The sequence below is a fragment of the Lolium rigidum genome, chromosome 6 (assembly GCF_022539505.1).
Source record: "Lolium rigidum isolate FL_2022 chromosome 6, APGP_CSIRO_Lrig_0.1, whole genome shotgun sequence".
Lineage (NCBI taxonomy): Eukaryota > Viridiplantae > Streptophyta > Magnoliopsida > Poales > Poaceae > Lolium > Lolium rigidum.
The window spans coordinates 164,474,610-164,499,936 of NC_061513.1; the positions used below are offsets into that span (position 1 = coordinate 164,474,610).

The following is a 25,327-nucleotide window of genomic DNA, read 5'->3' on the forward strand; positions in this document are numbered from 1 at the left end:
AATTATGGTTTCAAGAAAAGGAAAATGGAACCCGCATGCATATTTGACCCGAAGTAAAACAACATGTAGTTGCTAATTCAACCGTTGTATTCTTCATCTTGAAACAAGCACGAGTGAAGCCACAAGGAGACATTCCGGAGTGGCGAGTTGATATGCGTGGGAGGTAGGGGACGGATTGCGGAGTGAATGATGTCACGTAAACCGTTGGATATTCATCCAATGGTCAACAAGAAATGACAGATTTCAAGAAAAATATATTTCCACATACAGTAAACGATTTGTGTTGGCCAACCCTTCTTACCCTTCCTCAAAAAACAAGTACGAGTGAACATAATAACTACGTACATAGAAAATGAAATAGAGAGCTAGTAGAAAATAAGAAAAAATGAATAAAATAAAAATAGAGAGAGAGAGATGTGAGAGTTCCCATATAAATTGCCCAAAGCCCTCCTTCTATCCCTGCGCCTCCATTGCCTCCCCTTTTCCTTCCTCCTCCCCTCTCAGACGGCTGCGCGGTTCCCCCAATCCCCTCCTAAAACCTCTACTCCCTCTCCTCCGCCCGCACGCGAGCGCCCACGGACATCAAAACCACATAGCCCAAGAGCAAGGGCGACAGCCCGGCTCGGTGTGCAGAAAGATTCGGGCGGCGGCGGCGGCGGCGGATTGACCTGAGATTTCCGGCGAGATGAAATACGTGCTGGTCACCGGCGGCGTGGTGAGCGGCCTCGGCAAGGGCGTCACGGCCAGCAGCATCGGCGTCGTCCTCAAGGCGTGCGGCCTCCGCATTACGTCCATCAAAATCGGTACGTGCCCACCGCCGGCCGTGTGATGTTTTTCTTTTCTTTCCACCGTTCAAGAACCGCCTTTCCGGGGCCCCTGAAAAGGCGTGGTTTGGGGCTTTGTCTGGAAGGGGTTGGCTTCGTGGGTCTCGAGCCCGCCCTCGATCCGGTTTCCGGCGAAGGATTTGTTTTGATTATGATTTCAATTTTTTTGAGAGCGATTCGGGCGGCTCAAGGCTGCTGGGTGGGAGTAGGTGCAGGGAGGCCCCAGGATTCTTGGCTGGGTTTGGTGGAAAAGCCCCTCTTTCGAACATTCCTCCCGTTTTGAGCCCGGGGTTTTAGCCTTTAGGAGTTGTGGTGTAGGAATGGATATGATGTTGATTACCTTGCTAATCTTTGGCTTGTGCGCGCATGAGAGACAGATTTTATTATACTTTCAATTTGAAGATTTGTTTCGGTAGTGGCCTAGTGGAAGGGAACTTTTAGACTCTACAAAGGGAAACTTGTCCCCCGGTTTCTACTTCAGTAGAAGACCATTTCGGAGGGCTACCAAGATCTTTTATGGAGTGGTGATTGGTGGTATCCGTTGCTCGAGGAATAAAGGTTCGATGTCTGAACAATGGTGGCCCATTGAAGAAAGCTTCTGACTTTTCCTTCATTGGCTAGCACTTGCGCCTGTGGTATATATGGCCATTATTTCGGGAGAAAGATTTGTGAAAGTTACATGGAAGAGTTCCAAAATATCTGAACTGCTGCAACTCTCAGACTTTGCGCTGCTACACTTTCATCCTCTGTCGTGGTGGAGACAGGTGTTTTGAAAAGACTAGGTTTTCCCTTCCCTCCTTGTCTTTGTCTTTCAGACGCCTCGTGCTCTGCAGGCCTCACTGGTGCTAATTTAGATATAGGCTACCTGTATCGTTGTGTCACAAACCATTGGATGCCAACTTAGCGAGTTGGAATCTTTGACCTGAATCAATGTTATAATACATGTCTTGTTTGCTACTAGTTGTTATTCTTATCCAGTATCACCTAAACACTGCTTTGTTTTTGCTGTTGTAAGCTTGTAGCCTTGTGACTTCCTGTAACATTGTGGCACTTGGGAGCTTGATTGTACCTTTTGCCTTGTAGAACGAGTGGCGGCATGCCAGCTAATACTTGCTCCGTTGCTCTAGTTGCTTGCTCTTGGCTTCGTGAGGTTGACACGTTCTCTTTGCATTATCTGATTATGCAGATCCTTATCTTAATACCGATGCTGGGACTATGTCCCCGTTCGAACACGGTGAAGTGTTTGTGTTAGATGATGGTGGTGAGGTACTGACATAGGAACACGTCAAATATTGCAATGGCTACGGAATGTTGGTCACCTTGTTAAGTGTTGTCTCTGAATCTTGCAGGTGGACTTGGATCTTGGGAATTATGAAAGGTTTCTTGATATTAAACTCACCCGGGACAACAATATAACCACTGGCAAGATCTACCAGGTAAGGCACACTAATGTATTTAATGTCCCAACATCAATTCTTTTGTGATGCAAACATTTAAAAGTTTTGAAATGTTTCAGTTGATGCCGACGTTGATATACGTGTACTTTATATGAAGGAAAGGGATGTCTTTGTTGTATGTTACTAGAAATGTTTGCAAAATAATTTTTAGTTATTTAACCACAATGATATATAAGAGTTATAGCACGTCAGATGTATGTGACATCATAAGTACAGTTGCTGTTCCCTGCATAACAAACTGTTCTGACTTTTCGTACTTTGCCTCTTTTTTGTTGTTGATGACAGTCTGTTATTGACAAGGAGAGGAAAGGGGAATACTTGGGAAAGACTGTGCAGGTGAGGATCACCTTATGCACTCTTATCTTTGTTTGTCTGTCCTCGTAGCTACTGTATGTATGTTTCTTTGAGTGCTGACTATTAAATCTATTTATCCTCAAGGTTGTGCCACACATCACAAATGCCATACAAGACTGGATTGAGCGTGTTGCGATGATACCGGTGGATGGCAAGGACGGACCAGCTGATGTCTGTGTGATAGAACTGGGGGGAACAATTGGTGTGCATGAGATAGTCCTTTTTGTTGTTTTTTTAGAGCTATTCCTTGTATAGCTGTCACTTGATTGTGTTGTCACTCCTACTACAGGTGATATTGAATCTATGCCATTCATTGAAGCTTTGGGTCAATTCTCTTATCGTGTTGGTGAGAAACTCACACAGTTACAATAATAAATAAACACTATAGGCCATCTTTCCTAGGTTAGTGGGCACTTATATTCTTCTTTGGATATTACTTTGGTTGCCAGGACCTGGTAACTTCTGTTTGGTGCATGTCAGTCTTGTTCCAGTTCTAAATGTTGTTGGTGAACAGGTAGCCAAACTCTCTTGTTGATTCATTCATTATGTTTCTCCGCAACTACTTTATGATGTACATCTTATTATGTGAAAAAACATTTTATTTCTATTTACCTAATGTTTGTTCTATCTGTTATTTATTACTCTTGAAGAAAACTAAGCCGACTCAACACAGTGTGCGTGGTTTAAGGGGACTTGGTCTCACCCCAAATATTTTAGCTTGTCGCAGTACAAAGGTTAGTCGGCCATTCATTTACAACAATTTTGTATCTTAGTAGGCTTCTCTTTATTCGCTTTTGTATCACTTTTCGTAATCTGCAATTATATTTGACAGGAACTGGAAGAAAATGTGAAAGAGAAACTCTCCCAGTTCTGCCATGTGCCGGTAATTGAACTGTAGTTTTTTTTGTTGCTGATTGCTTCATATTCTTGGTAGCTAATTCCTTCTGGTAGCTCATGAACAATTGTATTGTGCAGGCAGCTAACATTGTCACTCTATATGATGTTTCCAATATTTGGCGTATTCCATTGTTGCTACGGGTATAGGACAACTCATCTTCTGTGTGCTAATTTATTTTTGGTGTATGAACATTCATGTTCAATTCTGAATCTTATTTATGCCCTGTAGGACCAAAAAGCACATGAAGCTATTCTTAAAGTTCTGAACATTCAAAGGTTTGTCTCTACATATCTAGTCAGTATGTTCTTATACAAGCTGTAGTATTTTCTGTTAGTGCAATAAATATTCGTGTACACATTTTCAGCTTTCCTGGTGAGCCAAAATTGGACGAGTGGGTTGCAAGAGCTACTATGTTTGATACCCTTCAGGATACTGTTAGTCTTTTTTTCCACTTTGATTACCGCCCTTAGTATTTTCAATCATAGTTCCAACTGACTAATGATCTTATTTCAGGTGAGGATTGCTATGGTTGGAAAGTACACTGGTCTATCTGATTCTTACCTCTCTGTGCTGAAGGTAAGTTTGATGTTACCATATTTTTATACCTTTTAAATGATTGCTGGTGTCTAATAGTGAAGTCTGATGCCAAAAAAAATGCAGGCCCTCTTGCACGCTTCTGTTGATTGCCGCAGGAAGCTTGTTGTTGATTGGGTTGCTTCTACAGATCTTGAGGACTCCACCAAAATTGAGGTACGGCAGTGTTTTTCTTTTTCTGTATGTTTGATTTGGGCTGTTTCCTTTTCTTATGTGATCCTTTCTAACTTCTCTAGGCACCTGATGCTTATGAATCAGCATGGACTTTATTGAAGGTGATGAGTTTTCACCAACATTTCACTCAAAGTTGAATTGTTCATATGTATAATTCATGTAAATATTTTGATCATGGTTATCTGAATATCTTTTATTTCAGGGTGCCGATGGCATTTTAGTACCTGGTGGCTTTGGAGATAGAGGTGTTCAAGGAAAAATCCTGGCTGCTCAGTATGCGCGCGAAAACAATGTACCATATCTTGGTATATGTCTTGGAATGCAGATGGCTGTCGTAGAGTATGCTAGGAATGTCATGAATCTCTCTGATGCGAACAGCACTGAATTTGATCCCAATGCCAAGACCCCATGTGTTATTTTTATGCCGGAGGTAATTATTTTGTTAAGTTGCTTGCAGTCTTTATTGTGAATCATCCCAGTTTCTCATTAGAAATGGGGGGATGGAGCAACTTTCTATCGATCCCTTGCAGTTATTGAAATCAAATTTTAATTCAACTTTTAGGGTTCGAAAACACATATGGGTGGTACAATGCGCCTAGGATCGAGGAGGACATTCTTCAAGGTTGCTGATTGCAAGTCTGCTAAATTGTGAGTGTATATAGACCCTTCTCCATATTTATTGCCCTAAGCCTAGGGTTACATGTTATTAGCATTCCTCGTTACAGAATTGTGGGGTTTCTCACGAATTATTTTTACTGTTTAGGTATGGCAATGTGGATTATGTTGATGAGAGGCACCGGCACAGATATGAGGTCTGCTTTTCATAATTTCTTGTTCATAGATGCAATGAACAATCTATCACATGATTGATCTCCATAAGTCCTGGCCTGTTCTTAGGGGTCTGAAACATGTTTATCTTCACAGGTAAATCCTGATATGGTGCCAGAGTTTGAAATTGCTGGACTTCAATTTGTTGGGAAAGATGAGAGTGGCAGGAGAATGGAGGTTTGACTAAAACCATGACTTGCTTGAAAAATCTTTTGTTTTGGCAGACTTTATGTCTTAATAAAGTTGCTAATCTTCCAGATAATCGAAATACCAAATCACAAATATTTTGTTGGCGCACAATTTCATCCTGAATTCAAGTCAAGACCTTCAAAACCTTCTCCGTTATTTGTTGGTAAGCTGCTGAGGAATCTCCTGACTTGTATTTTCCGTCTATTCATGTGTTGGAAAACACTAAGTTTATCATATTTTGAAGAACAGTTGTCCGAAGCTATTTGTTAATCCTCGTTTGTATTTTGCAGGGCTAATCGCTGCCTCATCTGGGCAACTGGGTAAGGTTCTGCAGGACTGCTCCAGCGACCATGTGGTTCCTGCTAAACATCAAAATGCTCCATACGTGCCTGCAGTACACCAAAATGGGCATGCTAAGAAGCTTATGAATGGCCTATCGAATGGAACATACTACCCCAATGGGAACGGTGTCCATGCCTAGTGCCTCACCTTGCTGCTCAAAGGATTTGCACCCTTTTACTTGTTTTTTGCAGTTCTTGTTGCATCAGTTTTGCAGTGGCTGGCTGGCTAAACTACCATTGGTCGCTCGAGGAAGAAAAAGTTCTTTTGCTCGATGCTGACTGTCTGCAGGGGATGGTGCTCGTTCCGTGGGTTTTAGTGAAAGAACCGAGCTTGATCTGCGTGAGAGTGGTTTGCGTGTTGTTCTCTACCATCTTCTGTAAGAGAACAGAAGTGGGTAAGAAGAGTTTCCATGCTGTATATCTGAAAAAGGAAAGGCTGAATGTTTTATTTGTTCTTGCTTAAGATAGATTTTAAGGGAGTTCTGAAGAAAAATGCTGGGATGTAAGAGAATTTTGGTGTTTGGCAGTTTGTACTTGGACGCGGTTTTTGTGCCTTTGCACAAATAAGTTAGTGTTTTGTATGATTTACCTCTGCCTGCCTTGTTGTTCTGCATCATGGCAGTTATTTAGCTGGTAGATTCTGGAGAAATGTTATGTCGTGTCTCAAGATGAACTTGGATCGTGTAGTGTTTTGTACAGTTCTGACACTAGGCATCATCTGTCGGGATTAAGTGAATCCTGTTAAGTTTGAATTCAGCAAGCGCTCCATGACGAGGCAGAAAAGTCATACCAAAGTGAAGCTATAGCGAATTTCACTATTTTTCAGATCATGGGTTTCAGTATTGTTTTATTTTCCTGAGAAACAAGAACATCTCAGTATTACCGAATGTAACTGGAACTAAATAACATCATTTCAAATATTATAACTGTAAATCTACACTGCAGAAAAATGTCCAGGGCTTAAATCACCAAGCGCTATCTTCTATGCCAGGGAGGCTCTGGAGTATTTCCCTCCTGCATGATCCAAAGCAGGGAAGCCACCAACCATTCTTCACCCGCATCACAGATGCTTCTTACAGCTTCCCGCGAGGGGCTTCTCCTCCACCCGTTGGTTGACGATCTCCCTTGCCCGGTTCTCCAATACGCTGATGATACCCTCATCATCATCAGAGCTATCCCCGATCATGTCGCCAATCTTAAAAATCTCCTTGATGACTTCTCGGCCGCTACTGGCCTCACTATCAACTTCCACAAAAGCACCTTTGTCCCAATTGGCACTCGTCCTGATGAAGCCCTTGCCATGGCTGAAAATTTTGGCTGCTCTGTCTCCTCCTTCCCCCAAACTTACCTTGGTCTCCCCCTTTCCACCTATAAACTCCGCCCGGCAGATTTCGCCCCCATCATCCACAAAAGCGATATGCGCCTTTCTGGATGGCGCGGCCGTTGCCTTCCTATCGGTGGACGGCTGATCCTCGTTAACTCCGTCCTCACTGCCATGCTTGCCCATGCCATGGGCGCCGGCCTTCTCCCAGCTGGGGTTGTTGAGGCTATCGATAAGAGGCGCCGGGCTTTCCTCTGGACCGGGGAAGAGACCTGCAATGGGGGGAGTTGCAAAGTTGCTTGGGATGATGTCTGTGTCCCCAAAAAGCTTGGTGGCCTCGGTGTTCTCTCTATCCGCTCCCAAAACTCCGCTCTCCTTAGCAAATTCCTCACCAAACTCCACTCTGACACTGATGCCCCCTGGGCTCGCTGGCTTCGCCGCTCCTACGGATGGAATGGATCCAGGGATCTTGGTGAAAGCCACCGCCTGGACACCCCCGTCTGGAAAGGTATCGTGGCTGGCCTTGCTTCTTTCCGTCTCATCTCTAGAGTCTGCATTGGCAGTGGCGCCTCCACGTCCTTCTGGTTTGACCTTTGGATTGGAGACTCCACGCTTCAAGATCGTTTCCCTAACCTTTTCTCCCACTCTACCCGCGTTCATATCAGCGTGGCCACGGCTGTTGTCTCTGACTTCCGCGGTTCTCTAGGGCCGCGCCTCTCGCAAGCTGCTGAGGCTGACCTCCGTGACCTATCCAACGAGCTTAGCTCGGTGGTTCTGTGCCATGACGCCCCGGATGTTCGCTCGTGCCGCCTCACTAACACTAAGCTGTCGAACAAAAGTTTCTATTCCAATTCTTTCGAGCATCCGCGGTCGATGATGCGGCGGACAAGGTCCGGAGAACCGCTGCCCCCTCAAGTGCAAGATTTTCTGTTGGCTGGCTCGGAAGAAACGCCTCCCCACCAACAAACGGCGCTTCAGGCACCAACTCAGCACCACTGCTGCGTGCCTCTCATGCGGCCAAGACGAGGACGTCGACCACCTGCTCCTTCTGTGCCCCCGTGCCCAGGAGGTGTGGGGCTCCTTCTACCCCGACTTCGCCAGTAGGGGGCTCTCCCGGGCTTCGGACATCTGGACTTCACTGTGCCGGAACTTTGAGGAAGCCTCCACTACCACTGCCATTCTCTGGAACATCTGGAAAAGGCGGAACGCTCGTACCTTCAACGGCGTGAACGAGGACCTCCCCCTCGTTTTCAGGAGGTGCCTGGAAGATATTAGACTTTGGGCTCATCGATGTACTACCCCCTCCTCCTCCTCCGCTCTAAATAATTGGTGTAATGGATATGACCCCCCTTGAGGTCCCTCCCCACTTTCTCTCCCTCCCCCCCCCCCCTCTCCCCTCCCCACCCCCTCTAATATGTTGTAACAACTCCTTTGTGGTCGGTTTTATAAAAGTGTTCAGGCTGGCGTAAGCCCGCCGTAGCCAGGGTCAAAAAAAAAAATTTCTTCACCCGCAATGAGCCTTCAAGAAACTTGTTGATATTCCATCCCACACGATGAGCGCATTCTTTGGGCCCTCCAGTTTGCAGAACCCTGCTATGGCGAGCACAGAGGCAACGTTGTGGGCGCTGTCATCCAGAGTAAAAAGGGAAAAAAATGCAGCTGGAAAATCGAGTCCAATCCATGGCCATCTCAAAGAACATTTGGGTCCTCAAGGTTGAAGGGCCCCGCTTTGGAGATCACAGAGGCAGCGTTGGTGGCACAGGCATCCAGAGTAAAAAGGAAAAAATGCAGCTGAAAAATTGGCTGCACAGGTGGTACTGCTGTCGGGTGAACAATTGCTACCTCCTATTGAGCAGGGGAGCAAATATATCTTCCGTGTTCATATAGAAAGTTCGCCATACTAGCCTCAAAGTTTCTGTGGAATCCAGTTTTATTTATGAGGAGCCACACGGCTCCCAATTTCATTTAAGAAACTGGAGTTATGTCATGTTACACAACAACCCTCTTACGCACATTGACGCCAATACAAACGCCAGACACAAACATTACAACCTATATAAGATAGAAACACAGTCTTCAAATCTACCTAGGTAAGATAGGAAATCACTCCCAAATCAAACAGCCTTCAAAACTTCAGAAAGCTAAAAGACAGCAACAGTTTTACTTTCACTCTTCTTTTGATCATACACATAGTAGAGAGCAACCCAGCAGAAGCATATTGTGGTTGATTACTTTTCTCCAGAAATAGTATCAGCCATCACATATCCTTCTCGTCACCATGCCAACAACCAAAAACATCCTTTACCACTTTCCTCAATCTATCCTTTACCCGGTGCAGAGCTCCTCGAACCTGTCCTTTCTGAAGAACGTTCCAATGTTCGAGTAACTGACAAAGAGAAAGGATCACATTAGTTGGATCACTAGGCATTTTCCGTTGAAAACAAGCGTCATTCCTTGTTTTCGAGGTTCCACAGCAAACTGCCTGCACCAATCATCACAATAGTATCCCTTCTGGCATAAATCATGCAAACTATATCTACTGTTTTCCACTGATCCCCAAAGCACTACAAATAACACAACAATTATATCTAGCTAAGGGACAGTTGAAAAACAGATGATCTACACTTTCTGCAGCTCCACAAAATTCACAGATACAGTTTCTTTTCCATCCTTTCTTGACTAGATTATCTTTAGTCTGCACCCTATTCTTAATCACCCACCAAATAAAAGCATTGATTTTCAAGGGAATTCTGATCCTCCAAATCAGACTGAAATCCAGTGTTCACCAATGCGATAGTGGAAAGCAGATAGCAGGATGAGGCAAGCTGCAAAATCATGTAACCAAATCGCAACCATTATCTACCAATCTGATATGCAATGCAATGCCAAAGTACGGAGCGAACATGAGCAGGGAAGAAACAAAGGATCTGCTTGTCTCAGCTGTGAAGGGTGTTCTTCAGAAGTGAGCTGAAGAGGGCACAAAATATGTATGCTGATATGGTATACAGATCGATACATATTGATATGGTAAAGTTCAATAAGGGGGAGCAAATTCAACATGTATGCGTAAACTCAACTACCAATATAGGATTGCACTTGGTTGATAGAAAGGCCTTATCGTTCAGTAACAAGTCAGCAGTACGACAGTTGCTGTGTATCGTTGCTGCAGCAAGATAACATATCCAAAAAAATGTGTATGCCATTAACCAATTAAACGATCAACACTATTAAGAGTCTCATGATTGAACCGCAATAGAGCCTCATGAAATTTCTTTATTGAACCGGCAGTAGGGCCTCATGATTCATCAAACAAGAACAGAACTTCACCTCCGAGTCTAGATGTGAATGTTCACGCGGTGGCCGCCGTCTTTGCTGGCTGCTGCTCGTCCTCTTCTGCGTCCTCCTCTTCGTTGCTGGCACCCGGCGTGAGGCCGGCATCCTTCTCAAGCTCCTGCCATGGACCATTGAAGTGGTCAGGGAACTTCTTGCGCAGCCCAACCACCACACGCCTTGCTGCCCGCCCCTTGCCAGCCTTATTGAGACCCACCACCAGCTTCCGCACCGTGCCCAGTTCCACCACCTTCCGGCGCTTCACCCCCTCGTAGAACACGTCCTCGGCTTCTGACCACCTCTCGGCGTTGCAAAGTGCACGGGCCATGGCAGTGTAAGTCGAGCAATCCGGCGTCGACTTGGCCTCAGTATTCCCCTCTGCTCCCACCTTCTCCTGAAAGCCCCTGTATACCTCCAGGGCCTCGTCCACCCTTTTGTGCCGCCCCAGCACCCGGATCAGCCCGTTGTAGGAGACAGCATCTGGCTGGATCCCTGCCTCCTCGTGCATGGCCCGGATCAGCTCCTTCACCTCCTCAACCGTGCCGGCTGTGGACTTGTAGGTGATCCTGACGTTGTAGGCGGCGGCATCGGGCTTGATGCCGTGCTTGTCGACCATGTCGCGCCACAGCTCTTCGGCGCGGTGGGGCTTCTTCTCCTTGTAGTAGGAGTCGATGATGGCCGTGTAAAGGTGGAGGGAGGGCGGCTCCTCCCCGTGGAGGAGGTACACCGCTTCGTCGGCGCCTTTGGTGATGCAGAGTGACTTGGCGAGGATGGACCAGGTGACGGCGTTGCGCGGCGCGGAGGGGTGCGCGTTCAGTAGACCGGGTACGCGCTCGGCGTGGCGGCGGCGGCGGAGGAGTGGGCCCAGGAGAGCGTTGAGGAGCTCGGAGGTGGGCGACGGGATGGTGGAGAGGATGGCGGAGGCCTGGTCGGAGAGACCGACCACGGACAGGGCGGAGATTACAGCTTTGGGGTGCGCCTGTATGAGCGGCGCGACGGTGGCGTCGATGTCGGTGAGACGGCCGGCGCGAGCGAGGTTGCGGATGCGGGCTATCGGGACAGCGTACTCAGAGACAGCGGCGGCGGTGGAGAGCAGGCGGCGGCCGGAGGCAGAGAAGAAGGCGGCCATGGCTGCGGCGGAGCTGGGTCTGATCGATCCGAGGTTCGGTGGTTAGGGTTTAGACAAGTGGGGATGATTTCATTTTGCGGGTTTGTCACTTGGGAAATGGAGATGGGACGAACGAGTTCTTGTTAATGGGCCTAAGCCTGACCGCATTGTCTGGCCCAGTTCACCTGCCTAATAATTTCTGTTTTCTAAACAAAGATCAATTTCTGCTAAAAACAGATACAGTATCAAATTCCCTTGAAAAAGCTTCCCAAAAAAATAAACAAAGAGTGAATTTTTTCCTCACGTCCTAATTGAGAAGAAAAATTGCCCTGATAAATAAAGGAAAACCAAGCAAAATACAAGATTATTACACTCACACACGACCTTAGAACTTAACCGCTCAAAATGGCACCCCGGCCAACCTTGGAAATTTGGTGTTTTTTCTAATATCTATAGTGAAAAGTAGGGGAATTTTATCCATATCTAGTGATTAATTGGGAGTTCAATTATATTCCCTCCATTTATAGCATGTTTTTGCTCTAATTTAAATTTAAGCTTTAACCACTTTCACCTATTCTCGATTATTTTAATTCTTTTGAGGATGCACGTTCAAATCGGAGGACCCAAATACCCATGCACGATGTTTACTGGACCCGAGTCAAATCGATTCAGACCTCCTGACTTTGTCCTCGCCTACGGCATGTTGCTGCCCCTTGTAGTGCCGCTCGGTGCTACCATGTTGTTCATCTTCAAAGGGCCACGAGGGACATGATTGACGTTGCACGCAAGCCCCACTTGTCAGATAACAAATTATCGAAATGCAAAGTAACAAGGGAAAATCATCCATCACAATATAAGCACGGAACTTTTGTGCGTACACCGTTGCTCTGTCCAAAAGGTTAACCAACCGCATGTTGTAAATTTGTTTTCCATATGGATTCTTGGATGTGCAACGTCGTACAGGCACCATACAAGGGAAAATCATTAAACTACCAAGTAACACGTGGTTGAAGTTTAAATTTCCCGGAAAAGTAAGAACCGGTACTCTTTAATTTTAACATTCAAGTGGGTGCGGACAAAGAAATAAATACGTTCAGAAAATATAATGCAAAAAGGCAAATAATTTTGGCAAACGTTAGGAACCGTAGATATATAGCTGGTTTGACTTTCACATGCATGGTGGTAACTAGACCGCAAAAATCATGTCACTCCTACAAAGGAATCCTGAACAAATGTTTATCCGTATATGTAGCTTTTTCAAAAATGTGACACCGTTTTGCAACAATTTAGAATCTATAAAACTTATGACATGTAGCAAAAAAAACTTGTGCAACATTTCGAGCATGCTCATGTAGCAAAAAATACAATACGTAGCTAATCCCCATTTATTTATAGAAAAATGTAAAATCCATGTCGTGGTTTGTAAAAAAAAGACCAATGCATTCAATTTTATGCCTAACTCATCCAACATTTGAGGAATCCTATATAACTAAATAGATCATCCCCACTAACCTATTTCTCTCAACATGCAGCCTATCCACCTCAGCATATCTTCCACGTCAGCAGCAGATTCCGGTTTCATTTTCCCTGATCCGTTTGGTTTATTACTTTTTTTTAGAACAGTTTGGTTTATTACTTTTCTTTTTTGAGCAGCGTTTGGTTTACTACTGAATTGCATCATCAGTAGGCATGCAACCTATTAGTGTAGCGTGGGCAGCCCATTAGTCCAGACGATAACCAAATCATAAGGGCCGGCCCACTACATCTTTTTTCTCCACCCCCGTATACAACCAGCGACGTTTGGCTCTTCATCTTCTGAATTAATCCCCACGACCGCACAAGTTATTTCCTCATCTTCCCCACGACCTCTTCCAGAAACAACGACACTGAAACTGAAAAAGGCATACGAGAAGGCATCTCTTCCATTAATTTCCCCTCAAGGTGTCGTATTGTTCCACTAGAACCTGTCCATCGCCGGCCTCGACATATATAGGGGTGCTCCTTGCCTCCTTGCCCAACCTCAGGGGATCCACTCGGTGTCTTCCCTACCAGGTGCCACAATCCTCTTCGTTCCCTTTCTTTGTGCACCCCTTCTAAATCGCTAGATCCTACCGCCTCGAATACCGTCGATAATGTGCTCTTGAGGACGTTGCTACCTTTGTCTTCACTCCTTCCACAGGGCCAGGTTCCCACCCTTTTGTATGTTTATAGTCTCTGTTTTTGTTATAGATTGGAGCTAAGGATTTTCCAGAAACATAGTAGATCCTCCTTAATTTGGTGTTTTCACATGCGCATTTGTGTTATATATATTGATTTATGTATCAATTTATCCTAAGAATCAAGCTCCCTGGCGATTCAGTTTATGCCTAACCAGCAGCTTCATGTCCTCCCATGCAGCATGTTGTGATGCAATGATGTAGAAGAACCAAATACGTCATTAGTTTGGATTTTCACTCAGTCGGGTAAGTAATAAGAAAACTCTTTGGTTAATCAATTTCATCATATTATGCGTGAAGTTCCTACATTTCTCATATCTATTGTTACTTATTTCCATCTCATATTAAAATCTTCTGTTTGCTCTCACTCGACACCCTAATTGATAATTTCAGTAAATTAGCTGTAAATTAAATTCTCAGTTCCAGATAACAATTGTTCACTTCGGAGATACAATATTTTATGCCACATGGGTTTCTTCTGATCATACCCAGTTCCTCAACATGATAAGTTTACTTCTGATCAACTAATTTCTTTTTTGCATTTCAGCTATCTTTATCCTTCATTCCTTCTTAAAAGCTGCAATTTGTCTCTGTTCTCTTCCCTGCTATGGTATATCACAAGGCTTTCCAAACAGAAGAATTACCTCTTGCAGTGTTGTTTCTTTCGTTATCAGATCTAATTATGCTGAATAAGAAAACACGAATAGGATGCTAGGTGCCTATTTTTTCTCAGATTTCTCGGCTAGCAGAGGGTGATTGTCATATACACTTCCTTTCATTTGACCATGGATAACTGAATTGATTATATGTTGAACCATTTGGTGCGAAAAATACATTGTCATTCTATGCAGATGGGCATTTCGCAGAATTGAGCTGTCGAGCGCCTGATGGAAGCAATCTTTGGAACCCACTTCAGCTATTCTATATGCATCTAGGGGTGTCGACACTTTCTACATGTTATTCATTTTAATCAGAACTTTATATGCTTCACTACTTCAAGGAGTATCTGTTTGGCCAATATTATCTATGTACTCCAAAGTAGCTTCTTTCATTTTGTTTCAGTCGGCATGCATAAAAACAGATTGTATATGGATGATAAAAAAATATTGATACTGTCATTCAACATCTTTTCGTCTCTCTTCTAGGAAATTACATAGCAGTACTGCTAGACGGTCCTGAAGTTTCAGTGCCGGTAGACAGTTCTGAAATGGACGTGATTACGTTTTGAATTTAATCGATCTTGATTTCATAATTTTACTTATCTCCATTCTCTTTATCTGATTTTGTAGGAAAACAGAGATCTAGATTTATAATGTTACCATACTAAGACATTTCTTGGAGTAAAGCATGCACCAATGTTTTCTACGTGAATTATTTTATAGATAAAAACAATATTTCAATGAAATTGAGATACATGTTGATTTACATAATCGTTGTGATATTAGTCCGCATCAGAATGGAAAGATGGCATTAGTTATAAACGTTCCTTTAATGGTAGTACATCGATACAACATCATGTCCCGCCGCAACGCGTGGGGTATCATCTAGTATCTTCCTAACAATGAAACAAAATCACTCTATCATACACATAGAGATCTATGTAGCATTTTACATGTGATTAAACAACAAAAATGATAGCAAATGGCAAAAAATTGTCTGCAACATCGACAAAAAATCCCCAAAATAAACCTTCGCCAATGTTCATGGTGTCACCGCCATAGAGGATTTGAGCTCACTGGACACGAATCCGCCATGCTAGAGGTCCGTGGAGCCGGATAAGGTGAACCGCTTTTACGATCTGCTCATTGATGTTGTCTTCTTTAGGTCTAGTGGCATGTGGCTAGCTCTACCACGGTCTTCCTAGCTAGTTTACCGGACTTCACCTGCTGTTAAGCGGGAGATGGTGGCGGGCTGGCAGAAACGTCGTAACAACGCGAACCAACAATGGTGTGGCGCCCCAGCGTGTGGAAGATAAACAACTGTGGCAACCGAGCAGCGGCAGCGAGGTGTTACGACCGATGTGGCTATAGTACGGGTGGTGGCGCTGGCGGTAATGGAAGAGCGGTGCTGGGTTGGGAAGAGAGTCATGGTGGAGAAAAAAATAGTAGAGGAGGTAGAGGAGGACGTACAACGTGTGGAAACAAAGGAGGCACACGACGCGACACTTTTCCAATATTTTTTGTTTAGCTTCGGCTTCAGCCGGCTGATCGCTCGGTCGGATCAGCCGGGTGGCTAGCCGTCCATTTCATTTGATCCGACCAAGAATCGTGGCACAGTTATGTGGGTGGAGCCCACACCAAAAGTCCACCAAAATCATGTTGGCGGCTACATTTTGCGATTTCGTGCTGCATGCCTGCATGCATATGGTCGCTTTCTCTCTCTCATTTCTTATCTTTCTTTCTTATCTGGTATACACTCTCTGATTCCAAGCTTACCCACGACAAGGATGAGTAAAACTTGCACGTTCTAGAAACTGTGTATACCAAAGGCTGCCACGCTGGTAATAACATCTTAAATTTTATCCCAAATATAATTTTAGCAATATGTAAAAAGTCTTCCAACATTTTAGACACTCCCATGTAACAATTTTCTTTGCTATTGTATATAGCTTGAAAAAGTTTCAGTGGTGTGTAAAAGTTGTGAAAATATGTTGTATCATTTTGAACACACCTATGTAGCAAGAGACAACAACTTATGCAACAAATCTCGAAGTTGGTTGTAGCAGAATACTAAACAATGAGCACCATAAAATCAATGCATCCAACATATGTATCTACGTATCCAACAATACTGAAAGACGTACGTAGCATTTTTAGACCATGCCCAGCTGCGCAGAGTTCGGCCCGGTGACCGTCGAGGCGGCGGGAACCGTCGGCGGTGGGGGCGAAGGAGGCGGGGGATGCGAAAGAGGCGAGAAGGCCATAGGCGGCGATTGATGGGACAGTCGAGTGTCTCAGTGAGGGAGTCAAATGTGGAGACAGAGCGTACGTGACCGGTGACTGGAAGTGGAGATAGAGAGGCGAGAAAACGCGACGCCCGCCCTTCTCCACACGTGCGTGCAAAATAAGACGACAACTGGACAGACAACGAGTAGGCCTTCCTCCCAAACCTATCAAGAATCGGTTGCATCACAAGTTCGCAACAAGTAGGCCTTCCGAGCATCAAACATACTGTTTTTTTTGCTGGCAGCCAAAGGGGCAAAGGGCGGCTACCAAACGCGCCCTGCATGACAGGCGGGTGGGCCGGTGGCCTGCTTCGGGTGGACTGCGACGCGACGTCACAGACCGGTTGCTAATAGAGTTCTCCATAATTTTTCCACTCATAAAATAAAAAAACAAAAAGAAACGAACACAAACAATTTTCTCCTCGTATTACGCGTGTTGGGTGAGTGCTTGCGCAAAAACCAACACAGTCCCCCATCCCCGATAACGGCGGTTCCACCCCGCCGCGAGCCCGCGAAACCCTAGCGCCTCCGTACGCCGCCGGCGATGTCGGACTACCCCTTCTACCCATACGTCCCCGATTCCCCAGGCGAGGGTGCGCCGCCGAGGTATTCTTCGCACGAGATCGACCTCATCGCGGCCCGCTACGCCGGCGACTCCTTCCCCCACCCCTCCGCCTCCGGGGCATTCGACCTGCATGTCGGCGCGAGGCGACCAGCGGATGGTGAGTGCAGCCCTTGCCCATCTCCTCTTCTGTTCAGTGGCGGCGTTCTACCGCGTTTATTGGATAATGCTACTGAGTTTCATCGGATACACGGTTCACAGAGTGGCAACCCGTTGTGGAATTTGGTGGTATCAACATGTGCTAGCAGTTGGCATAAATTGTGTGTCTGCGTATTGGTACTGTTTCTCTAATGTATACTAGTAGGATTCATGGACACATTGCTGATTTCATAGTACATTAGGCGAACCATGCAGCTACCTGAATCTAGACGTTTTCGTTTGAAACGCAGTAGAGATTGGATAAGGAGAAATCGTGTTAGTGCCGCTAGCCTCTATGTGGTTATGTCTGTCTTGTAGTCTGTTGTTCACCGCTTTCTAAGCGTTCGCACAAGTGAGATGTTGGTTCAGTTAATTTTTTTTCAAGGGCTAGTTGCTGTATGACCGTAGCAATACGAGATCAGCCACCTATCCCCCCCTGGCCTTTAATTTAGTCGGAGAAGCTTCCAATAGTTCTTCATTGGGTATCTTGTACTCCGCATCAATTCGCTTTGGGGGCTTGCCCAAGTTGGAGGAAACTATGTGGTAGGTTTTGATGGGTTTTGTAGTGCTAAGAATTTCATTCGGTATGTGGAGGTTTGTCTTTTCTTTTCCAGATATATATCTCATAATCTTGCGTGCAGAATAAGCTTAAAGTAGCATCATTGAATTTTGAAAGGGAAGTTTGGATCTTACACAGTTTCCAGATTGAGACGAGGATGAATAAACTATCTAATTCTCATGCTGGACGGTGTTACTTTTTACCACATAAGTGAATTTATTATTGCTTCTCTTTGTTTTGCGTAGAATTTGGAGCATATTTGTGTATAATTCTTCAGAAAACAAAACGCAAGTCTAATTTTTAAATTTCTAGAGACTGCTCCCTGCTGTTATCTTTATGTGCTTATGCAAGACTATTTTTGAGGTGTTAGAGATATCTCCCTTGATGGCCTGCAAATGATCTTACGTCTTGTCTGTGCTTCTGTATTGAAACACGCAACTTATGTTAGTGCTAAATTTTCAAGTATGAGGCTGCTTAATATATTTGTTTCCTCATAACTTCTCTATCAGTACTATTATTTTTTATTTGATAATAATTTTACTACCATTCATTTCAGTATTTATTATTACTACTATTTATTCCTAGTATAGGGTTGTCTAATACCGCTAGCTTATAAAGTTCTTTTTGTATATCTACTATAGTTCTCTATCATCAATCTATTATGGGAAGTCATAGTACTATTGGGCAGAGGAGGCTTTATATTCTCCAAACACTATGGTCAAACGCCCTAGGCTTGAAAGCAGCCTTCCTATCTATCCAGAGCGACCTGGGGAAAAGAGTTGTGCCTTCTATATGAGAAGCAGAACATGTATGTATGGAGAAGCCTGCAAATTTCACCATCCACAATGGGTTCCAGAGGGTGGGATTCCATATTGGAAAGAGGTGATTATTTTCCCTTATAATGTTCTACAGGTCTAAATATTCTATGTCCGTTTATAGTATTTTTAAAAATTTATATTTCTGAAAATGATAACTGTATTGCCATTAATACTGCTGGCCAAGGATTACGAGTTGAGCAAAGTCTCAGGTAACGACTCATGGACTAGTAGTCGCGAGTAGTCACGACCAGCAACGACTAGTCAAGGTTTCAGTTGGAACGCCAGTACTAACTCATAGACTAGTCTCACGACTAGTCTTCACTTGTCGATGGACTGTTAATCCTTGCTGTTTGCAGTGACAATAATCGGTAGTTTCGGTCATGCTTGTTTTCCGTGAAATAACTTTGCGGCAAGAATCAAGAAAGTCAAGTTTCTAGTAATGGGATTGACAGCATCAACGGGAAGAACGGTAGTCACTGGATTCATTCTAATATTATGCTAGGGTTCTTTCTCTCTCCCATCAGGCGCTATTAGGCTGTTGTTTTGGTCGTGATTACATATATTTGAGCCTCAAATAAAGCAAAAACCATCCTACTTCAGTATGCATGAAAGATTTACTATTAACCCATGCAAATTGATCCAGTTATGTTTAACGATAAATAATATCAGTTACATCCACCTTGCTGCTACAATTAACAATGCTTAGCAGCTGCAGCAAAGATAGTTTCGAGTGTAAGCCCGTCTTAAGTACGTAGATTTAAACAAAGATCTTTTTGACAAAATAAGTGTGAACGAAATGTGTGACTATATCTCCTATTCAGCTATTTGAAGCATATAGTATATGCTGTTTGAAGCATATGCACATGTCTGGGCCTTCTGTTTTGTGCCATGGCTATAATTCCACTAGAATATTAAGTCGTTAATAGTTGAGTGACTTGAGTCAAGTTTCAGGTATAGGGATATTCCAGGCGCGAACCTCATAATAAAGAATTGACTATCACCATTCTTAGTAAATCCGTGATCTTATGGTTTCTCTTGTTCTTGTATACAGCAATGTTAAGCATGTGCCATTACTGGTCTTCACGTAACACATTTATTATGTTTATACTGTTATAGATGAATCACTAATGATACATGACAATATATGGTCCAAGTATGCTTGTCTGCTTGTGGTTAGTAAATTTGGGGTGCATTTGACAAAGAACTTCATTTGCCACTTATAGACATATCAAATTATTTAATTAACTCGCAACCTCTTTTTCCTGGGGTAGTAGTAATATTTTACTGGAAGCAGTAGATATTCTCCTTAACTTCTTGCTGTGTCGATTGTATGTAACTGACCTGATTCCGTTGCGCTACACAGCGATGGCAAACAGACTCAGAAGTCAGAACTAGTCAGCTATGCTTGATCCCTTACTAAATACATTTGCAGTTTGGATCTACCTAATAGTAAAACATATTTTCCTTAGAAAAAGACCCCTGTTAGATCTTATATGGTTTTTTCCAGTGATGTAATTATTCCACTGTTGGGTTCAAAATTTTCTTACCCGAAATGATATGATTGCATTCACCCCCTCTGCTCTTGTTCAAACAGAAAAAAATACTATTCCATTCTCTGCTCTTGTTTAAACAGAAAAAAATACTATTCCATGTGTATGACGTCAGAGAACTCATCTAGCTTCAGATCATTTTAAGATAGGTATCATCGATGATATAAGTATAGTTTGCAGATTACTTAGAAATCTCTTGAGGTTGCTGTTCTATGCGATGTCTGCACAAGAGACAGAACTCATCTAGCTTCAGATCTTTCACTGGTTATATATATTTTTGGAACCACCTTGCTTGAAACTGTTCTGCCTCTGATTTGGATTTGCTTATCAATTTTGTTGTTTTTTAGTCTTGAGTACCTGGCAGTTGAACCTTGTGTCTTGTATTCCTCTAAAAGTTTTTTTTTACCCTCTTGCTTGTTTAAAACTCATTTTTACAGGCTCAGAATGTTGAGGAATCCTATCCGGAACGACCAGGGGAACCAGATTGTCCAGTAAGCACTTCATAGTCGTATGTCAGAATCTAGCTGGTCAACCAGTATGTTCATAAAACTGTTATTGATGGTGCAGTTTTTTATAAAGAATAGCGAGTGTAAGTTTGGATCGAAATGCAAGTTCAACCATCCAAAGGAAACGGATAATGCAACAGTTGCTGGAACAGGCGATGAAGTAAGTTATTTTTATTTGTTAACTGGAGCCTTAATAATCCTGAATCTCAATGTGTGTGTGTTGTGTTTTGACCGCAGGAGTCTATAGCATTTGATAATTCTACCTTGCCACTGAAGCCTAATGAGCCTTGTCCGGTAAAAGGCTATACTCTCTCTCTCTCTCTCTCTCTCTCTCTCTCTCTCTCTCTCTCTCTCTCTCTCTCTCTCTCTCTCTCTCTCTCTGTATATGGGTAAAAAGCTGTTTTGAATTGTATTTTCGTATTTCAGTACTATCCAAAAGGCAAATGCAAATTTAAAGCAAATTGTAAGTTCAGTCATGGCAATGATACGAAGGTTCCTTCCAGTGGAAATGAATCTGAAAATAAAGCAACTGTTGAAGCAGAAGGGCACAACGGTGCAGCTGATGATTCAGTTTCAGCAAAGAAGATAACAACAGTTGCTAAGGAGCATAACTCAAAGGGCCTGCCTATCAGACCAGTATGTGTTTCAAGTGTTACTTTTTTCTGTCTAGAGCACTAAATTTTAACTCTACAACCAATACCTGTCTTTCATTTATTAATGGTGTCAATATGCCCATGACTGTAATTCAAGTTAATGATTTTAATCACTCACTGTGTTAGGGAGATACTGACGTATCAGTTTTCAACTAAAACTTTACCTGCAAAAAAGTATTGAACATAAATATTATTTATATAATATTGCTCTCTCTACAAGTTCTTTTATGGTAGACTATAGTATTCTGGGACTTGCAAACTACTGGTATATCTTGATGGCATATAAAATTATATATTGGAATTTCATACCTTGCTATCTGGATCCAAGTAAAATAGCATCTTTCTTGTTTGGTGAATACCTTTTTTGTTCATGTATTACAGGGTGAAGTTGATTGCTCATTTTATATTAAGACGGGCAGGTACCATATTCTCAAGAAAAACACCTGCTATTTTCAGTTGATTCACGTGTGTGACTTTGCATATTCGCTTGGGGCGTCTTGATCTCACATTTCCTTTGTTCATCTACAGCTGCATGTATGGTTCATTATGTCGGTTCAACCATCCTGAACAACATGGTCGACAATTACAAGGTTCGTTTGTTTTTGCCTTGGTTGAACTGAACACTTGTTCGTACAACGCATGCCGAAAGTAAAAGCTTAATCCATAACCTAGGGGTCAAACTCGTACTGGTCCCGTCAAAAGACTCGGTCGTACCTCCCACGAAAGAAACAGAGGCAGCGGCTAGGGTACAAACCCTAGAAGCCGCCTCCATCTGCCTCGTCCTCACCGTCTACGACCAGGAATCGATGGGTCCCCGCCTCCTCTGCTTGCCACTGCGGTGGCTGGAGGAGGTGTGGACCTCGGACCTGCACTCGGCTCTGTGGAAAGGCCCCTAAAGTTAGAGTTTGGTGAACCGGCATTGTCGTTATGGTGGGTATGGTGACTTTTTGCGGGACAAGAATAAGGTATACTCGCCTCTTCTTCCACCTCGTCGACGGCGATCTCGCCGGTGGCGTTGAGGAGGGCGGGGATTCGTCTGGTCGCCGCTTCCATGGAGTGGTGGATCTTGTCCAGTCTATGTGTGTGATAGGTTTGGTGTTACAAACTTCGAATCAATTGAAGGGTAGAATTGCGACGACTTCAGCTCTGGGGTGCTGGTCCTTAGGGACATGTGCACGAAGACTTCCCGGCTGTCATCAACAATGTCAGGCCGGCTCCGGACTCCGGTAAGGGAGCGGCGACAGCGGCGCGTCGGCAGCTCACTCTAGCGTAGGGATGGCACCCACAGGGTACGGGTAGAGCCATCCCATATTCCCATACCCGTACACGTCACTTTCATTCTTACCCGCCACCCACACCCATACTCTTCAACGGGTACAAGTTTTTCCCATACCCGTCAACCGGCAGGGTAAATGGGTACCCGCGGGTAAAAATACCCGCGCTTACAACACATCAAATTGATCTAAAAAATATGACAAGAGGTGAAGCGCTCGTAAATAGGGGTATAATCCTCACTAACCTACCAGCGATTGTGAGGTTCAGCCTAGCAACTTGAAGGCATTATTAGGGGGAAAAATTGAGTAGTTTACAATATTACGATGGCCCACTTGTTAAATTTAAATGGGTACATGGGTACGCGGGTATGGGCCACTCTACCCGATGGGTGATATTTCCCATTTACAAAGCCACGGGTAATATTTTGTCCCATACCCGTACTTCTACTGGGTTTTTACCCGGCGGGTACGCGAGTCATGGGTACCCATTGCCATCCCTACTCTGGCGGCAGTAGTGGTCGTTTGGTGGCCCAAGGACCTCGATGTAATGTTTATTGTATTTGGGGTGCTTTGTACTTGTGAACTCATGAAATAGATCCGGATCTTTCTCGCAACAAATAAATAAATCAAACTCGTACTGTTGTAAAACTGGGACAAATAAAACTACCAATGTCGGGTGTAAAAACTTCTTAAGCTTAAATCTTGTTTTCATTTTAACAAAGAAAATATGCTTTTCCAGGCAATGACATTGGCCCTTCTGTTACACCTGCTTTGCAATGTCATAATAGAACATGTTTTGCCAAAAAAAAGCCAAACAACAAGTAGCTACATTGGCCGAAGAATCTTTGATGCAAGCCGATCTTGCCTCAAAGTCAAAGCCTTCAATTTAACAGCAACATTCTGGCCTATGTCTGTGATTTCACTTACGATTAGACAAGTACACCCATTTTGAGCATGTTTCTTAAACATGAATTTTGTTATATTACGCCGTATTACTGTGCATGTCTTTTTAATGGTGCTTTTCTGTGCTCACACAGTTCTGGATTTTCCACTAGCGGCTCCACTGGGTCTTCTTCCTACTCCACCGGGTCAATCTCTTCTTCCTACTCCTCCACTGGGTCATTCTCTTATTGGTACTCCTCCACTGGGTCAATCTCTTCTTCCTACTCCACTGGGTCAATCTCTTCTTCCTACTCCAGCCTCTGCCGTTCCTCCCGAGATGCTAAATCCAGCTGCCAATTTCCTGCCAAACTTCGATTTTCATGCGACACATGCGCAGGTAAGCTTAAACAAGGGAATTAGAAATTGGTGTTCCCTGATGCACAAACTGATATGTTCTCCTGTAAAATACAGATTGAACCTGAGCCAATTGCCTACCCTCAGAGGCCTGGAGAAACTGTCTGTGACGTATGTAACTATCTCTGTACCAATTGCTTTGCTATATGTCCTCTACGAGTTGCACTGCTTCTACTCATTTTGCTTGTTCAATGCAGTTCTACATGAAGAGAGGATATTGTAAGTATCTTGAAAGATGCAAGTTCCACCATCCAGTTGATCGCTCTGCAGCTGATCCCGCTGCAAACTGCGAGCCTTCTCAGCAACCTGTGACGCTTACCCTTGCTGGCTTACCAAGGAGAGAGGTAACATCCAAAAACAGTCCCACCAGCCTGTCAACAAGTCGGGATATTTACTAAGCTGTTGGTGAAGGCAGTAGTCCTTTTACCAGAACATTGTTATCTAAATCAGTATGAGCTTTTATGGTGTGTACTGATTTTTTAGTTGTTCTGTCTGTTTGTTCCTGTTTGTGTGTATACCCACTCTAACGTTGATGCAAACTGACTGATAATGAATGCAGGACGCCGACATTTGTGCCTTTTACATGAAGACGGGCACATGCAAGTTTGGCGCGCTATGCAAATTTGACCACCCACCCCCTGGGGAGGCCATTGCCAAGGTGTGGTCGAAGCAGGAAGAAGGGAAGTCGTCGAAGCAGGGAGAAGAAAAGAAAGGTGGAAAGAAGAAGAAGAAGAAGGTGGTCGGACTGAGCTTTGTCCTGGAAAATTAGGCCGCGACAGTCCCCCCATCCTTTGCTCGAAACACGGCGGGCGGTTAACGCTGTTTCTGTCGTGAGTTTACCTGACCTGTGATATATATAGCTGCAAGAGATTACCGGATCACACACTGTCACACTCTACACGTTTGGTTGAACGTTGTACTCGTCAATCAAATTCTGATATGGGCAGTAGCAATAGATGTCGTCATTGTGCAAATGCATGCTGTCTGGTGCAGCCATGTCGTGGTATCTTGTGCATGCATGCATTGCTTGAGTCCAAGCGGCTATGCTTACACAAGGCTTAGATCGTATTGATGGCTATCTTTTCCACATGCGAGTACTGTTGCGGCGTCGTTGAAGGCTGCAACCGAGCATAGATCCATCTCGTACGCGCCAGGGAGGTTGTATCGGCGTAGATCCATGTGCCTCTCTGAATGAGGCCGGACGAACAGGGCAGCAGGGGCCAATTGCATCGCCAGGCTCTATCCACTCTGTACGTACATCATACTACCAGGCCCTGGCGTCCTTGTAGTGGGGTTGATGCAAGGGGGCGTATGTCATTTCATATGTCTTAGC

At 44.1% G+C, this 25,327-nt stretch overlaps 2 protein-coding genes and 1 pseudogene across 4 annotated transcripts; 2 read left to right on the forward strand and 1 right to left on the reverse strand.

Annotated features, from left to right (window-relative positions):
- The first annotated feature begins 479 nt into the window (after positions 1-479).
- On the forward strand, positions 480-6,247 carry LOC124660484 (CTP synthase-like). Its single transcript, XM_047198300.1, has 21 exons — positions 480-803; positions 2,011-2,090; positions 2,174-2,260; positions 2,567-2,617; positions 2,720-2,837; positions 2,925-2,981; positions 3,085-3,149; positions 3,286-3,369; positions 3,468-3,518; positions 3,611-3,673; positions 3,762-3,808; positions 3,898-3,967; positions 4,047-4,109; positions 4,194-4,283; positions 4,364-4,402; positions 4,504-4,731; positions 4,864-4,949; positions 5,065-5,113; positions 5,226-5,306; positions 5,388-5,481; positions 5,609-6,247. Exons 1-21 carry the CDS (start codon positions 686-688, stop codon positions 5,797-5,799), a joined length of 1,812 nt encoding a protein of 603 aa, XP_047054256.1. The 5' UTR covers positions 480-685; the 3' UTR covers positions 5,800-6,247.
- A 2,722-nt stretch (positions 6,248-8,969) lies between these two features.
- On the reverse strand, positions 8,970-11,472 carry LOC124665955 (pentatricopeptide repeat-containing protein At4g36680, mitochondrial-like). Of its 3 annotated transcripts, none has more exons than XM_047203310.1 (2): positions 10,308-11,472; positions 8,970-9,339 (listed from the first exon to the last, which is right to left on the reverse strand). In XM_047203310.1, exon 1 carries the CDS (start codon positions 11,437-11,439, stop codon positions 10,330-10,332), a length of 1,110 nt encoding a protein of 369 aa, XP_047059266.1. In that variant the 5' UTR covers positions 11,440-11,472; the 3' UTR covers positions 8,970-9,339; positions 10,308-10,329. The 3 variants fall into 3 exon arrangements, with proteins under 3 accessions (XP_047059266.1, XP_047059265.1, XP_047059267.1); XM_047203309.1 differs by having other exon boundaries at positions 8,970-9,366; XM_047203311.1 differs by lacking the exon at positions 8,970-9,339 and adding an exon at positions 9,668-9,805.
- A 5,537-nt stretch (positions 11,473-17,009) lies between these two features.
- LOC124665551 lies at positions 17,010-24,968 on the forward strand (annotated as a pseudogene).
- Positions 24,969-25,327: the final 359 nt, after the last annotated feature.

Bases quoted from the DNA above. Each gene is read 5' to 3' on its own strand.
- LOC124660484 (XM_047198300.1), top strand. From the start codon at position 686: ATGAAATACGTGCTGGTCACCGGCGGCGTGGTGAGCGGCCTCGGCAAG. The intron at 3,968-4,046 runs GTTAGTCTTTTT...ATCTTATTTCAG, and splicing joins TTGATACCCTTCAGGATACT to GTGAGGATTGCTATGGTTGG. The intron at 4,403-4,503 runs GTGATGAGTTTT...CTTTTATTTCAG, and splicing joins CAGCATGGACTTTATTGAAG to GGTGCCGATGGCATTTTAGT.
- LOC124665955 (XM_047203310.1), bottom strand. From the start codon at position 11,439: ATGGCCGCCTTCTTCTCTGCCTCCGGCCGCCGCCTGCTCTCCACCGCC.